The sequence below is a fragment of the Physella acuta genome, unplaced genomic scaffold, assembly GCF_028476545.2.
Source record: "Physella acuta isolate Inbredline_101_S28 unplaced genomic scaffold, ASM2847654v3 ptg000778l, whole genome shotgun sequence".
Lineage (NCBI taxonomy): Eukaryota > Metazoa > Mollusca > Gastropoda > Physidae > Physella > Physella acuta.
In genome coordinates this window covers 579,106-597,363 of record NW_026732296.1, presented here as the reverse complement: position 1 = coordinate 597,363, position 18,258 = coordinate 579,106, and the positions used below count along the sequence as shown (strand labels likewise).

The following is an 18,258-nucleotide window of genomic DNA, read 5'->3' as shown; positions in this document are numbered from 1 at the left end:
CACGCTAATAAAAAATGTGAATGCAAATATACGTTCGTCAAAGAAGGAATTAGTGTTGCAATAATATAATTAGCAAAATGTGAATGCAAATTATTCGGATATGTAAGAGGAAATTATTGTTAGAAAATTATAATTAACATGGATTGATAAAAGGCAATCTTTTATTTATTTTATTCACTGAATGTAGGCCCTACTGTTTATTACTTATAATTTTTAATCAACTATTCAGCACTATTATAGACGCGTCATCACGTTCATTAGGTGCGCAATGGTTTTAGTTTTGAAACTCTATTGTAAATTTTTAAAATTTAAAGTACTGGAAAAAAAATGCGTGAATGGATAAAGTGAAATATTGTTGTATATATTATAGATACTGCCTATTATTTATACTGTTTTCTGATTATTATTCTATCTTTCGGGTTTTATAGGAGAGGCGTAGCGAAATGGGGGGGGGGCATATGTCTCCGGGTGCCGACCTTAGGGGGCGCCAAAGTGGGTTGGAAAAAATTTGCGAGGGGGGGGGGGGGAGGTGGTGGAAATCGAAAGTTTTAGGGCGGGGGGGAAGGGGTGCAAATCGAAAGTTTGAGGGGGGTGCAAATCACCGGAAAGGGCGCGATTTGGCGCTACGGGCTAGACTGTGAGCAATATGCCTTTATGATTGCATTTAAATTGTGTATATGTTATGAGTGTTGTGTTTGTTTTTTCGTTTTTTTTTTGTTTTTTTTTTTTTTTTGCGTTCGTTTGTTTTGTGTTTAGTTTTGTTCTGTTGGTACATTTAAAAAAGATTTACCGTGGCGGAGCACGGGATGCAGCTAGTATTATTATAAATTATTTTATTAACGACGAATTTATGAAGGCTTCTGATGTACATTATTACAACGACTTAAGATTGTGTTATATTTTTTGTAAATTTAAAAGTAACATTTTTTAAAGTAATTGTACCTTAAATCATTTATGCAGAGCAAAAAAATTCCCAAAGATATTTTAAAATATCCACCAGATTACTCTACAGCATAAGGTAACTTTTGTAAATGTGCAAAAAAAAAAACAAAAAAAAAATCGAAATCGAGATTGTGACAAAGTTCGAAACTTTACACCTGGGCACGAAAAAGTAGTTTTGTTATCATGTCTGCATGTATGGACACGATTCCTTGAGTACTCGTCGGTTAGGTGGGCGAAATACGTGTTTTTTTTTAATACAACTTTGAGCAATATCAGGTAAATTAGTTGTACTTTATTTGGTTTCCAGTTTCTCAATATCCATCGGAATGTTCTTCTATATCATACAAAGCATTATAATCTAAAAACGTTCTCCTTCTATGTTTTATATGGTCACATATGTTTGTGATATTTCTACTTCGACCTGAAGTGCCATTCCACCCTGTTATTTTCTAATGTTCGAGAAAGATTAGGGGAGCTCACTCTCGCGTTATTTGACTATTTTGACGTTTTTCTTTCCAATATGTTGAGAATAAAAATGAGTTTGTTAAAAACAATTGCTTCACTCCTAATTTAATCTCGAATCTATTAAGTTTCACTGCATGTTTATCGCTTAAGCTATTTCTACATGTGCATTAACACACACACACACACTCATACGCACGCATACGCACACACTCATACACACACATACACACTAACGCGCACGCACGCAAATGCAATCATGACGAAACCTTTTGGCAACATTCAGGACTAGCGGCTTTCAACACCTGTAATCTAGCTTAAAGTAATCAGATATGTTTTAATTCATTCCAACAACTGGACATATATATAGGTTCATGTATAAAAAACGCCCCCCTCCCCCACCACGCAACCAACCCCTTCTTATTTGAAGCAGCCCCTAGTGTGTGCTCTTCAATACCTCCCCTTACCCCCCCCCCCCCCCACAGATTTGCCTGTGTTCCAAAAACATACGTACACCTGTAAAAAAAAAAGATTGGCATCGGTAGCATAACTGCATCCATAATGTGAAAACGTTAGCTTGAAAATGCTCACGTGATAATCCCTATGGGTAAAGCATTACACAAACATTTACAGCTGTAGACATTACAGAATAAAAATTCTTATTCCAGAATGTATGAAATATGTATTTATTTAATGGATGTTTAAACATATATAAGTCGAATAAGCAACATTTTTACATTGAAAATCATATTTCTATTGTGCTGACTGGCTTCTTCTTTTACTTCTTCGTACTAAATTGCAATATTGGAAGGAATTTCCTCCAAACAGAAACGCATTACGTGACAACCTGTTAATCGACATTTAGGCCATTGATTCAGATTTCAGTCAGCTTTTTTTCTGGATTTACTTCCATAGCCTTTGTTCAACCAAGAACAAACTACAAGACAGCAGTTGTTTGATTTAAAAGTTGTCTCTCCTAGAGGAGTGGCTGTCCCCAGCTGTCGAGCCTCATCTGCTCGAGAGTTCAATAGAGTCTCATTGTTCAATGGAAAACACTTAAGCAAATAACTAATGGACATTCTTTGTTTAAAAATTTTAGCGGAATGACTTAGTATACAAACTACATGCGTCGCCCGAAGATCTGAAGATCACAGTATGAAAAAAGGAAAACTTAGTTTACATATCAAGCAAACATTTTTCTAGCAAGTCCCATAAAAGACTTTGCCCATAGTGGGACGGTGTGAACATCGCGAAATGTATTTACCGCAGATAAAAGGCGAGGGGAAACGGTATGCAATGCTCGGACAGGGGCTAAGAGTTGATGAGAAATGTTGTGTGAGAGAAAATGTATGTAGCAAGACATTAGCGTGGAGTTGACTACTATGGTACCGTTTCGCGTGAAAGGTGCATACAGACCTACATCATACGCGTCGGTGATTTCAGTTATCGGAACGTGGATCAGGTGTTCGTGAGAGGCAAGGAGGAGAATATCACCGACTTGAAGATGTTTAGCGGGGATACATTTCTCTTGACCTCTGGTCACACAAAAGACGTAATGGTCCCCCGTGACGGAGACGCTGTGTGCTTGTGTGTGAAGGGTGATGAAGTGGGATGTAACATTGTGTTCCTGGTGTCCAAACATGTAGACCTCCTCATACACCAGCCGACCAGAGCTGTCACGTGATAATACTCGGTCCCCGACTCTCAGATTCATCATGGCAACCTGTTTACCGCTGCTTAAAACAATGATGGCTTCTCCGGGAAAGCACGCGTTTTTCTCTACTTCTCTTCGGACTATGGGATACACGTTTTTATCCATTTCTGTTTCCGCGTCTCTTAATGTGTTCAATAACTTTTTAATTGAATCAAAACTTTTTAGGTATATCTTTGTGGGCTTTTCTATTCTAGAATATTGACTTATTTCTTCGCGGACTATAGCCAGACTGCGAATCAACTCGACTGAATGTTTATCCTTGTTGTTGGCTAGCACCGTGCATAAGTCCTCAGTTTTCTGTATGATGTTTTCAATGAGTTTTAATTCATCTCGAATTTCATGACTGTCTTCCGTAAGAAGGTCAATTGCCAATTCTATGTAATTCAACGTCTCGTGGTACGAGGAAGTAAGTAACGGGTTCTTTAAAATATACTCTTTCCGTTTATTTTCGGCGATTTCAAAGATCCTGCTCGTATAGCGGACGCCCTTAATACTGTCAACGTGTTCGATGAGTTGTCTCATCTGATCAAGCCGGGTTCCGCTGTCTTTAGTCCTGTTATCGAACATAACACAGCGATAGTTACATTCTTTGATCAGCGCTTCAAATTGGGGGTCATGCTCACCACGAAGCCAGGCTTCAAACGTCATATCGTTTTCAATAGTATCACCGAATGTAAACAAACATATGCTATGTGTTTTTATCACGTTTTCCCCCAAAACCGTTTTCATCATTTCTATGACGGCTTTCTCTTCCTTTGTCATCCTTGAGCCATACCGTATAACTAAAATAATCGCATCAAACCCGACACCGCATAAAGTAATCCCTTGGCTGATTACCCGAACAGCATGCGCGATCGAAGACATATCTCTTGAGTCGAGGGTAGTATCGTACACCCCAGGGGTATCAACAACAGTTATCAGACGGCCATCAATAATCTCGGACTGTTTTGAAGACTCGGAAGTCTCAGAGTGGGTGGAAGAGGACCGTTTGAAGACAGCGTCTTTTCTCAAGATGGTGTTGCCGCAAGTGCTCTTTCCTTGCCCTGTTTTTCCAACCAGTAAAAGCTTGAGGGGAACGCCAGGGGGTATCTTGGTGGTCACGTCCTTGTTGAAAGAAAATGAAAAACTTGGTTTAATAAAGAATAGAAGCTTGGTTTTAAAACAACAACAAGGAAAAATACCTCTTGTTAGAAGAATTTTAAATTGTACTCTAAATCGAAAATAGGCTTTTTCAATCTAAACTTTTCAATATTATCGAATGATCCACATTGTTTTAGCTTAATTTCTAAATAGCAAGAAGTAAAGAAATAGAATTTTATAAAATCATTGCCACATTTAAAAACGACTAAATATTAGTATAAATCGTTATTTTAAAATGATTGTATGCTAATACTATATCCTACCTTAACATAATCTGATAAATTCTTCAAAGGGTTTAATCTAGTAAGGGTGAGAATCTTGTCAGCATTTGAGTAATCTGTTAACAAGTCCGCCTCGCAGATATACTTGTTTATTTTCTGCACATCCATACGAACTCGGCCGATGAACTCTTTGTTTCTCTGCAGTTGGTTTTCAAGGGATTTCTTGCATTTGACTTCTAATTCCTAAACAATTATTGATTGTATATTATTACTTTTACTTTGCATTGGTATTATTGGCTTGATAAACTTTCACTGTGTTTATATCATCCATTTAAAAAACAGGAAAATAATAGTTGATAAATTACATTTAAAAACCAATCAAAGAAATTGTGCCTTGAGAACAAACACTTTCACATAGGAAAATCAATAATGCACACGATTATAAAAAGATGTGCATGTCTTTCGTGAGAAGGAATTTATTAAGTTCAACAAAATTACCTTTATAAGTGCATCTATTCCAATACAATCAATGAAAACATCATATAGGCGTGAGGTGAGGTTCTGTTTGCTGCCAATATTGAGTTGAGCCAGCAGCGTAGGACACATGACCCTTTGTTGACCATCACCCGATATCTCGATTTTCTCTAAGTTTTGAGAGACAAAAATAAATACGTAACTTTTGACACAAGAACGGACTGCTAAATTATCAAAGGGCATGTATAAGCACATACACAAACAGACACACACACATACAAATTTGAATCTAATTAAACATTATGTCATTCAACATTACGTCTCATTCTGCATGTTCTATATCCTACACGCTGTGATTGGTTTTGATTGTGTACGTTTACTCTACATTTAAAAGCTACATTACTAAGTTGTTCATCAACGCATTTTACTTTTTTTTAAAATCATATCAATGTGTTAAAATCCACTGTTACGCAATTCATCTTTGTTAATTTTACTGATTGCTTTTTTTAATGTTGTGATTTCTATTGTTAGTTTTCATTAAAACTCGTAAAATTCCAGTACCCTTATAAAATGATTCAATTCCCGCACTAATATATGTTAGTAGTTTATCTTGTTGAAATCTTGTCTGCTGGGAATTATCAGATGTTTGGTTGTCGTATTCTAAAATATAAAATAAAATTAGATTGATAAAAACATGTTAAACTTGTAAATTATTCATAAAAGCGATGCATATGGTTATGGATAAAAACAATTACCAATTTCTGCTTCTTGACTTAAAAGTTTACGAAACTTTACGTTCGAATGTGTGATCTTTTCCAAGACGCTACATTGATCTTTGAAGGCAGTTAATGTTTCAATCAAGCTTGTGACAGTTTTTAAGCACAATTCTTGGTGACTGAATGTTTTAATATTTACATAACAGTTTTTATAACCCAATTTTTTGTTTTTTATTTTGACGTCAATTTTGCTCAGAATCGGTCGCAGGATTTCAATATTTGCGTCGTCCAGTACGCCCTCACTGCCAACAGTCTCCTGAAGTTCGTCCTCAAAATCCTGTTTGATCATCTCAAATGTTGTTGTATCTAAAAATATTAAGATAATCGTTTTAAGGTTCAACCATATTTGTTCAATATAAAGGTTATGTAGCTTTAACCAACAGACTTTTTTTTCACATGCTTTTTATGGGTATGGTTATTTTACCCTAACTAGCAATTGTTCCACTAAATATTTATAGTGTAAAAAGCAGCAATAAACGCGAGAGTTCAAATACAAGATAAAAAATTTATGTATAGATATATCTAATACATGTATTTATTAATTATATATTTAAATATCTATTTCTTCTTCTATGTCTCCTGCTTTGAGCTCAATTGTAAAATTGGAAGGGATTCCCTCCAACACAATTAAGTATTACATGACGATTTAATATGCGCCATATAGGCAGTTGACTCCGATTTAAGCCATTTTTTTTGTAGATTTGTTTCTAAAGCCCTTTACCAATCAAGAACAAACTACAAGGGAGGAGTTCACAGATTTTGGAGTTTTCTCTGCAAGATGAATTGCTATCCCCAGCTTTTGAGCCTCCTCTGACCCGGGGTTAGAAACAAATAAACTCTTTTTCATCTGTTCAGTGGATCGCTAGGTCTAAAGAGGAATCTTTGCTTTTACGTGTACTTTTTACCTTTTCGAGCCTGCTGGTACATATGGCAGGTGCAGTAGAGTACACGTGCTTCTTCAACCTCGGCATATAAAGATATAGTATGGTCAACACTGTGTCCCGCCGCCATTATTTTCCCTACTGTGAGTCAGGTACCAATCAGTGCTTATTGGGTGGACTCCGGATTATTGTCTAAGGACAAGAACCCGGTATTCGAACTCGGCACTTTCGGGTTAGCAGTCGTATGCTCTACCATACGCCCACACCGTACCACATTTTTCTTCAAACAGCAAAACAAATTTTAAATTTACTGGACGTATAGACTGTACACGAAGTACCTTCACATGTATATGTACCACATTTTTCTTCAAACAGCAAAACAACTTTTAATTTACTGGACGTATAGACTACACGAAGTACCTTCACATGTATATGTCAGTACAATGAACATCTGTGTCCCTATGTTCAGCGACTTGATCCAGTGTGTGTCCCTCTCGCCTCCATCATTGTCAGGGGTGGTTGGAGCTTTGGAATGGTCTATCTGTCGGTAACCAGCCACATCTTTTTCGCCTAACTTCCCCTGCAAGATAGAATAATCTTTGCATGATTTATATGTTTATTCCTGATTGAGATTCAACAAGAAGATATATAGGCCTAATTATGCATATACAAAACTAAAAGACTAAAAATAGACCTTTTTTAAAAGTCAATAATGAAAATACAAATGTGTTTCAATAGTCATGTTTTAGGCAAACATTAACATATTTTGTTAGAGTTGTTGCCGGCCCATTTCAAAGTTAATTTAAAGTTAAAGACAACGATATTAAATTGAATGGTTATTTTGTTTGTTTTAATTAATGATAGGGACATGGTTTTATTGTAACTATACTGAAATGTAAATACGCCATAATTAAACATATTGTAACATAATATAGTAGAACGTCCCTGAGTCCACCAAGATCTAATGGGTACCCAGTTTTTTTTTCCAGCCTTTTATCTCCGGGGGGCACTTAATATTTCCGGGGGCGGAGGGGGGGGTGCGGACAACATTTTCCGGGGGAGCGGACACTGTTAAAAGTATATGTTTTCGATATAAATTCCATTTCGCTCGAGGGAGGTGGCGGTAGATTTTCTTCCGAAGAGATGCCTGGAAGAAACTCCGTAAAAGCGGCTCGACATAGTGCCTCAATATGCCGAGGTCTAAGAAACAGATATGTTCCGCCGCATGAACCGTCAGGTTTGATACGGTACTTTGTATAACAGGCATTACAGCGTATGTTATCAGCTAACCATCAACAATGTATAACACATCTTCTATAATACAAACTAACCCGGGCACAAGACAAAAACACCCAGCACTATTCTTGTTACCCAACCTTGACTAACCCTAACACATACCTGTGAGCACTTCGCCGCCGTGTAGGTCAAGCTAAATAAAACCGTGTGAACAGACTCAAACCGTGCGGTGCTCAGACAATACTTGACCACCTCATCTGCTATGACGCCAGCATCGACTTTCAGTGCATATTCCACGGGTACGCCCAAGGTGTTGATGACGTGATACACATCTTTTACTAGACAAAACCTACTTGAAAACCTGTTCACCTGTATTATTAAGGTTTACGGGGAAAAAATGTACCTACAATTAATTTCACACATATTTAATGTCATCTTGGTTTTGTTACAAAATAACTTTTGTCTGTCTGTCTGTCTGTCTGTCGGTCGGTCGGTCGGTCTGTCTGTCTGTCTGTCTGTCTGTCTGTCTGTCTGTCTGTCTGTCTGTCTGTCTGTCTGTCTGTCTGTCTGTCTGTCTGTCTGTCTGTCTGTCTGTCTGTCTGTCTGTCTGTCTGTCTGTCTGTCTGTCTGTCTGTCTGTCTGTCCGTCCGTCCGTCCTTATGTCTGTATCTTAAAATTACAGATTTAACTATACGTTCTGAATAGCCCTCACTTAAGGCCAAAGACCACTATGGTTTAGTTCAAAATTAAAATATTTATTTACCGGCGAAGTGAGCGGAATCCCATTGGTGACCACTAGAGTGCCCGTGTTTATGTCTTTAAAATTTCTGGCATTGAAGGAAAATCCTAATCTCATTCCTTCATGATACGGCACGGTCTTCATCATGGCTCCAGTGTATCACGAAAGATATTTGAAAAATAGTATCATGTGTTAGATTAAATATCTTTGGTAGATTTTCAAAATATCGTCCAAACAAAAATCACTGGCTGATACTTGGTTTTTAAAAATAGCACAGTTTAATTTTTTCAACCAACTTGATTAACTCATAAACGATAAACGTAAAGGTGATTAATTTGTCAAACTAAGATCTATGACATACAAAGATAAAAGTGCTTTTGGCTAGCTTAAAGAATCAGCAACTAAAGTTAAAAATAATTAGGCTAATTTAAGAGCTACGCGCGCTAGAAAATAAAACATTGTAGTAAGAGGTACTTGTTGAAGCCATAGTACCGATTTGACCATTAAAATAATTATACATGATTTAACCATTTAAAATGTAGGATGTGACGAGTGTAAAAGTGCCAACAAATGATGCTAATCATAAATTATTTTTTAACGACTTGTAAAAATGGTTATTAAAATTTTAGACATTTTATATTTTTAATAACAAGAAAAAGATAAAATTAAATGTGTTCAATAACTGTACGCTTTCCTTACAGTATGTCAAATAAATTATACTTTCAAAGATCAACTTAAAATATATACATCTGTAATTGTAAGCTTTTCATCATCATCTTTTCCCGTTCGTGCCCAAAACACACGGGCACATGACAAAGATGGCACCTGTTTCTATGACCTCGGCATACAGTGGGATAGTGTGGTCAGCACTATACCCAACCGTCTTTTATTTCCCTAACGTGAGTCATGTAACCATCAGAGCTGGGTGGACTTAAGACGTTCTACAGACTCTAGCCCAGGATCCGAACGCAATACTTTGGAGTTAGAAGACGTAAGCTCTACCACTCCGTCCCTAATACGCTTTTAATTTGCACCGAAAATAAGAAATTGAACCAAAATAGCTTTCCTAAATTAAAGCATTAATAGGCATAATATTTGAGAAATCTCATGAGCCACTAATACTTTTAATGGTACATTTTCTTTTCATTGCATCTAGAAACTTATTATTATAAAGGTGTTTTTAAATATAAGTATTATTTTCCACGTTTTAGTAATTGGTTCTTAATGATGTCAACACCGCATACGACTAAAAATATTTTATTTTAAATCCCAATGGGTAGATTGAAATCATAAAATCAATTTTATTATCAGTCGACTCTCGCGCTAAAAACCAACCAGACGTGAAAAAATAGTTCAATGTCACCCACTAGCTAATCAAGCAATCGCTAATATCTTATCTTGTTATCTCCACATTTTTTATTGAAGTAAGTTATCGTTTAAATATTTTTTAATGGCTAATCTAATTTCTGATTAGATTAAAAATGAGATATTCTTGCAATGTAATCGGAGACAAGTGTATTTGAGAAGATGAAATGAAATTACTGCATTAGATTTAGGTAAAAATTGAGTACACATTTAGCCACAGACAAACAAAAAAGCCATTAAAAAAGAATAAATAAACAAACAATGTAACCTTATTTTATAAATCTTATAATTAAAATGGTTGAAGTTAGGAGTTGAGTATCGTGGTGAGTGTTGTGTTGGATGTCGTGTTGAGTGTTGTTTGCAGTATTGTGTTCCGTATTCTTGTGTTTTGGTCGTGTGGTGTATTTGATATAGTGTTTGGTATGTCGTGTGTGTTTTTTGGTATGGTTTGGACGTTTATGCTTTTTTAGAGTCTTGGGTGTTGTTAGTGTAATTTAGGGCTTATTGAGGTGTGCTTCATGTATTGTATAATGACTTTTTCTATTAATGGCTCTCGTTAATTATTTTGATATTACATGAAAACTTAAAATATTTTTTAATAAACCAATTTCAGTTTGTATTATTGGTATACCCTCAAATCAATCTTAAATTATCCTTTCTTTAACACAGTCATAAATCTTAAATTGCAACTCGATAATTTTTTATTTTATTTAAAAAATATAAACTTTGATAAATTCTTTATAATGTTTTTTTTTAAGGTTGTATCGGATCGACCCGATTACTTTCGATATTTTTTAAAATACCATCGCCTACAAAACATTATCTAAAAGTATTGTATGTCAAGAAATGGACGGCTGATGGGCACGCGTGTCAATATTTACAATCTATAAAAAAAAAAGATCACATGATTTCTTCACTTTAGTGTATTATATCAAATGAACTAATTTGATAACGTAAATAGAGTTCACAGGCCAGTGGTTAGAAATAAGGACTTTGTTTACTTTGATAACACTTTTTAGAAATACTTACATATCTCTGAAAATGTTATCGTTGATGATAAAGATGCTAACAAGTAACAAAAAAATAATAGTGCTGTTTCTTTTAATGATAAAGTTTTGAAAAGTGGAATGATAGTATTTATCCACAACAGGTTATTGTTTAATCTATATTATATCACAGGTACGTGGAGCCCTATTTATTATTTTATAATATAATTTATCAAAACATGGTGGGGAAGGCTTGGTATACAGAATGGTTTGATTTTTAAATAAACCGGGAGTGATCTCCCCTAAACTTTCTCGAATATTCTTATATAAAACAACAGGGGAAGGGAACTCGGGATATAGTTATGATTTTTAATCCATTTTAAATACTTAAACTTTTTAAAATAGAATAGAATCTTATAGAAAAAAGAATTGCGCACCAAGCGAACGCCAAAACAAAATGTGCATAATAGTGCGGAATATTATTAGTACTTTATAAATTTACAAGCGTTTTTTTGAGAAATCGGAAATAACATAAATTACTACTTCCTGTCACACGGAAATTACTCCAAATTTGATATAAGGTAAAGGATTAGATCTTTTACTTACGTGTGAAATTTCATTTATCTATCTGAAATAGTACTCAAGTTATAGGCTTTTGAAAAATTCAAAGTAGAAAAAATACCACTTCCGGTTATCGGAAATCGCTCAAAAGTTGATACGCATCTACGATTTTGATAAAATATTTACATATGAAATTTCTATCAACCTAGCTGTAACGGTACTCAAGTTATCGTGTTTACACACACACAGACAGACACACAGACATACGGACAAGATTGCAAAATTATGTTTTTCCGTATCAGTAAAACGTCGAGATTTGTAAAAATCTCGATTTTTATTTGCACGATTTACAAGACTTTCTCTATACTTCGTATATACGAGAAAGTAAAAAAGTAATACAAATAGTAAATACATTATTTATAACAAAAATTTTGAAAAAAAATGATAAGATTCCAATAAATCATTATTGTTTACAACATGTGTGCGGCTCAGTTGTAGTAGGGGTTGATTGCTAGAATGAAATGAAATAGAATGAAACAAAATACGAGTGGCGGTGGTCTAATCAATGTATATAACGCACGATGTCATTATATGACTGGAAGGTGGATCGGTATGTCAACAATGTGCATGATCATCAGTGATGAGATAAACTGAAATTATCTGTTAATTTTTTTTATATTTACCAAAGATCTACGGTGGTGTGATTAATTTGATAAACTTTCTAGCCTACATTAATTATCATTAAATGATTTGTAGTTGTCTTTTTATCAAATTATGTCGGCTGATTCGAATTTAATGATACTATGGAGGTCAAGGATAACTCGTGGCTTTCAGATATTTTAGACAAATGTCTGACCCTGAACATTAGGATACGTGACTTTCAACACGACTACACTCCACCCCCTCCCACCCCCACCCCCAACACACACACACACACATTCTGCTAAAAAATCTGGAGCTTGATATTATTCCGCTGTCTATTATTGACTCTAAACTGAATACAAAAATTGAACTTTACACTGCAAGTCAGATTAGTTCATGGTTAGTGTTAGGGTTAGAGATAAGACTAGCTTAAGATTAATGTTAGGGTTAGGGTTAGATGGCCATAGGTTGCTTTAAATAAACGTTTGTAGCATAGTCAGGTGAAAACCACTTTAAGAGGCTTGAGCTGATAATTAGGACGAACACAATCAGTCCTCTGACCACAAAATTAATGATTCTGAACAAAACATCAGTTGAATTTTATTATTAGTTTAAAAAATTATAACGTTTAATAACTATACAAATCGTATATAATAATATCTTCCTGAGTGGTCCATTGGTAGAGCGCTCGACCGCTAACCCGAATGTCACGAGTTCAGTTCAGTGACTCAAACGTCTGCAGGACGTCCCTGAGTTCATCCAGTTCAGATGGGTACCTGACTCAATTTAGGGAAAACAAAGACGGCAGGGCATAATGCTGATCAACCCTTCATATGCCGTAGTCACGCAGCAAATGAACTCTACTGCATCTTCTCTTGGTCAGTAATGGGGACTAATACCTAAGTATGTTAGGTTATTTGTTTTTTGAATATCCTATAACGCCATGTTGGGTAATAAAAGTTGACGATTCTCTTGAACACGCATTCTGTTTACATATCATCATGAATGGTTGATGGATAGCTATAATTTTCACGCCCTATGTTATTACTATGATGTATTTATTTTTTTATTTGTAAACGTTAGTTATATTCTTAAAATAAATAACATACCAAAAGGCTGAAAATATAATCAAAAGTTTAGTACGTATTAAAAAATAAACATTGCGAAATCGAATTAATTTTATTTCATTTAAATTTTGGTAAGAAAAAAATGTGAGTATGAAACATTGAGAAATGATATATGTCTTTGTTGAAATGATTATACGATGACATACTTACAACATGTTTACTTAATGTTAACTTTGAAAAATGCAACTAAGTTAATACAAATAATCAAACACGCGAATAGATTCACCTATTTTTTTTTGTTTCCTTGTATACAAAGTTTAGAGAAAATATTGCAATCGTACAAAAAAAAAATCAAAATCGAGATTTTAACATTCTCGACGTTTTACACTTCCCTGAGTCGGAAAATCTTAGATTTGAAATGTTGTCTTTATGTCTGTATGTCTGTCTGTCTCTGTCTGTGAATTGAACAATTGAGTACGTGTATGTAATATTGAAGAAATTTCATATATAAGTATCATATAATTTTTTTTAGTTTTCTAATAACTTTTGCGCGATTTTTCGTAACTGGTAGTATAACTGGAAAAATCGGGTACTGGTTCAGTAAAGTAAACGAAACTTCATATCTAAGTATACGTTCTGATACTTGAATAACTTTCAATTGTTTATAGAGCCACCTGTATCCGCAAGTGGTACTTTACTCTATTACTGTTTTCTAAAACGCAGATAACAAGAGTACCGCTACAGGCAGGTGGTCGAAAATGTGAGTGATTTCCGGTGAACGGAAGTAGCACTTTACGCTATTTCCGATTTATCAAAAACCATAAAAATCGAAGTCTGTCTTTTGGCAGAAAATTGAGAGAGAAATTTCGACCACTATTTCCAGACCGATTTCTTTGAAACTTTTCAAGTAGGTCAAGACGCGATGACAATGCGTAGTGACAATCGAGCTGCTGAATTAACTTTTTAAAAATTAATCAATGTTTCCACTATAAAATACTAATTATTATTTACCAATCTACTATAAACACATATTTTAAGTTCATTTAGTGCGTAATTATATTTTGTAATCAATTGTATTCTATTAAAAAAATGTACGAGAAAGTTTAGGGGAAATCATCCACTCTTTATTATCATTATAAAGAGGTGGTATTAATAGTTTTGAATAACTTCTTAAATAAATGTTATGCATCAATATAGAACGATAAAAAGTATTTTTTTTTTATTGAAATGTACTGTTATTTAATCAGGTGAATATGAAATCAACAGCAAATGTCAATGGAAAAGTAAATAATTTACTTTATAGTGTAGGCCCTGACTATTCTTCTTGTTTTTAAACATTCTGATTACTTTTATTGCTATTTCTGCCCATTTTGGGATATATTTTGAATGATTTTGCTGGTTGATAGCTGCAAGTAGTTTGGGACAAATGGTATAGGCCCTGATTATTCTGCTTGTTTTTTAAACATTCTGATCACTTTTATTGCTATTTCTGCCCATTTCGGGATATATTTTGAATGATTTTGCTGGTTGATAGCTGTTAGTAGTTTGGGACACAAGGTATGCAAAGAACGAATGGGGCCTAACAGCTTGTGACAAGAATCGTGGTGTAAGACGTCCACGTAGCAAGACATCAAAGCGTTGTTGACTATGATGGTCCCACCTTTAGTAAAAGGGGCGTAAAGACCTTTATCGTATGTCCGGCTGATGTTAATCACAGGTGAATTAATTAGTTCCTTCCCAGATACAACGAACAAACAATCGCCAATAATTATATCTTTCGCTGGGATGGTTCGCTCCTGGCCATCACGCTTGCAGACGACTAGGTGATCTTCTGATAGAGACACGTGTTGTTCTGTTGTGTGTAAAGTCACGAACCAACTCAAAACATTCGGTTCCAGGTGACCGAACATGTAGACTTCATCGTACATCAACTTTCCTGTTTCATCTCTAGCTAAAACTTTGTCGCCGATTTGTAATTCATTCATGTACACGCTTGTACCATCAATTAATGTTATAACTGCATTGGAAGGAAAACAAGAATTCTTACTTACTTCCCCCTCCACAACATCGTTCACAAAACGGTTGATTTTGTCATGTTCTTCCTTTAAAATATCAATGACTTTCATCACTTTTTGGGTGTTACGCAACTGAGTAATATTCATATCGCCTTTCGCTTTGATTTCATTTTTTATCTCTTCCAAACCTTCTTTCAAATTCTGAACATTCTCCCCCTGTTTGTCAGACAAAATTGTATTAATATGTTCAATCTGATCTAAAAATGATTTAATATTTATGGTTTCAGTTTCCTTGGGTTTATTGCTGGAGAGTTTAGAGAGTGTTGTTTCGATACATTTCATTGACTCTGAAACTGCCTGACTCAGTAAAGGATTATTAGCAATGTATTGATTTCTGGTTTCTTCAGCCCGTTGAAACGTTTCGTTATCTAAGCAAGGGGCATTAAGACTGTCTACTAGTTTCACGAGTTTAATGAGTTGCTGTTTTCTTTTGAGTTTGTCCTCGGTTTTATTGTCAAATAACACACATCGATAGTTACAGTCAGCTAGAAGTTGCTTGAAAGTAGGATCGTGTTTTTGATGAAGATAAGCGTCGAAATCTTCACATGTATCACCATATGTAAACACCAAGATCCCGTGAGTTTTTAAAACATTTTCCCCCAGAACAGCTTTAATAAGCTTGATTGCATTTTTTTCTTCAGCCGTCATTCTGATATCGTACTTCATCACTATAACAAGCGCGTGAAAACCCCCGCGACATAACGTTATCCCGTGACTTATACACCGCACCGCGTGAGCGATGGAGGCTGCGTCCTTGGCATTGAAAGCTGTATCAATAACACCTGGTGTGTCGACCACAGTGAGCAGACGGTCATCGATCACGTTGTACTTGCACGACGCCGTGTCTGTTGCTGACTTGGTGCTGGACGAGCTTTTAAAGGCGTCCTCGGTTTCAATGATACGACTTGCAGCAACGCTTTTGCCCTGGCCAGTTTTGCCAACAATCAGCAACTGAATGTCCTTACCTTTTGGTAAACATTCTTTTATTTCCTGGTAATATAATAAATAAATAAATCTTAGTATATAGGCCTACACACACACTAACACACACTAACCCACACACACACACTCATATATATATATATATATATATATATATATATATATATATATATATATATATATATATATATATATATATGCAAGTACGATCAATACATACATGTAAATAGGTAAGTACCTTAATATAAGATGTGACTTCTTTAAGTGGATCGATTGCAGAAAGTTTAGACCACTCTTCCTCTGACAATGTGCTATGATAATCTAAATTGATGATCGCCTCTCTGATAACATTTTTAGCTTTAGTTGCCTGATGAACGATGGCCTGGGTTCTATCGAATATTGCTCTAGGCTGCGTGAACTCGATCTGTTTGAAAAGATCCTGAAAATAAACATTGTTACACTTGGCTTTGCATGTCTTATGGCTCGTTGTGTCAGGTTTAACAAGATCAAATAGAACAAATCAACGACGACCACGCCGAAAGATGTTCGTGTTGAAACATAGAGACAGCATATTATGTTGTAAACAGGTAATGTATAGACCTACATACATATAAAAACATACATAAATAAAAATTTACAAAGACCTACAGATTTGAGACAAATACATATATATATATATATATATATATATATATATATATATATATATATATATATATATATATATATATATGTTACTAATGTGTATGTTCAGTAGTTTGACCTTTTTTTTTGTAAAACATTTTTTTTAAATGTACGCAGTATTCGCTCTGTATTTCTTTGATGTCAATTTTGTTCGCGGGTTTGTCCACACTAGGGCGCTGACGTTCCATACCTTGCTGTGTGAACGCCTTCAGTGTACTATTAACACTTTTCGGGACGGCGTGGCCTAAGTGGTAGAGCGCTAGGCTGATTACACGAAAGTCTCTAGTTCGGATTCGGGTTCCCAAAGTTCACTAACTGTGTACCTACCTCATGTGCTGACTAAAAGTTTCTGTTATATGCCAAGGTCAAGAAACATAAATTTCATCTGCCCATTTAATCGCTAGGTCTAAAGTGGATTATTTTTAATAATAATTAAATAAGCATGCCAATGTGAAGGTTTGAATCTTGAATCTTGAATCAGTTTGACTGAACCCCAGTCCACTTCCCCTAATCATCTGACCCCATATACTAAGGTAGCAGATGACAAAAGCCTTCCTTGGTGAGTACTTAAAACATCCGAAAAGTTCATGACTATTCGATGCATGGTGTAGTAATACATAACAGAGACACTGATATCCTTTTTTTATACACATGTTTTAAAATCGTATTACATCTACTACCTCAGTCTTTTGAAAGGCCATTTTAACATTTCTACACAGTGGATACAAAAGAGCTTTGCTGATTCTTTTAGAGGAAGGTTCCGTAGGGTTTTCTAAAAATAAAGGGAATATACACATAAACATAAACATACATAAACATATATATATATATATATATATATATATATATATATATATATATATATATATATATATATATATATATATATATATATAATGCATACAAATGTATTTCATAGTTGTGGTATTGCAATATAAGTGTATGAAACTTGTGGCCACTCACCTGCTTTAATATATTGCAGTACAGCTCGAGTAAAAAACAGTTCATTCTCGGCGTTTGAGAACTGAGAAAACTGGTCTTCAATGCCCGAGTAAGATGGAACTGCTGCAAACAAAAATTACCAAAGTATAGCGTGGGATCAGAGGTGAATAAGGCGGTGTGTTTTGAAAGGAAAGTGTATGATTGTTAACTCGTAAGTCCCGTGTTCGAACCCCGGGCAGATGAGGCTGGGCACAGAAACTTATCAAGGAGAAAAAACTCCAAAATGAAACAATTGTAACCGTGCAGAATGTTCTTCGTTGGACAGAGTCTACTGAAGCTAATCTAGAAAGAAAAGTAGCCTATAGTCGGTGTCAACGGACCATAGAACACATAAATGTTGACACGTAAT

At 35.1% G+C, this 18,258-nt stretch overlaps 2 protein-coding genes across 2 annotated transcripts; both read right to left on the bottom strand.

The window, feature by feature from the left end:
* Positions 1–2,587: 2,587 nt before the first annotated feature.
* On the bottom strand, positions 2,588–7,921 carry LOC131950773 (uncharacterized). Its single transcript, XM_059312958.1, has 7 exons — positions 7,901–7,921; positions 7,031–7,190; positions 5,709–6,035; positions 5,515–5,613; positions 4,978–5,123; positions 4,522–4,722; positions 2,588–4,222 (listed from the first exon to the last, which is right to left on the bottom strand). The coding sequence occupies exons 1-7, from the start codon at positions 7,919–7,921 to the stop codon at positions 2,588–2,590; spliced, it is 2,589 nt and encodes an 862-aa protein (XP_059168941.1).
* Positions 7,922–14,643: 6,722 nt separating this feature from the next.
* On the bottom strand, positions 14,644–17,095 carry LOC131950772 (uncharacterized). Its single transcript, XM_059312957.1, has 3 exons — positions 17,021–17,095; positions 16,462–16,662; positions 14,644–16,271 (listed from the first exon to the last, which is right to left on the bottom strand). The coding sequence occupies exons 1-3, from the start codon at positions 17,093–17,095 to the stop codon at positions 14,649–14,651; spliced, it is 1,899 nt and encodes a 632-aa protein (XP_059168940.1). The 3' UTR covers positions 14,644–14,648.
* Between the last annotated feature and the right edge of the window lie 1,163 nt (positions 17,096–18,258).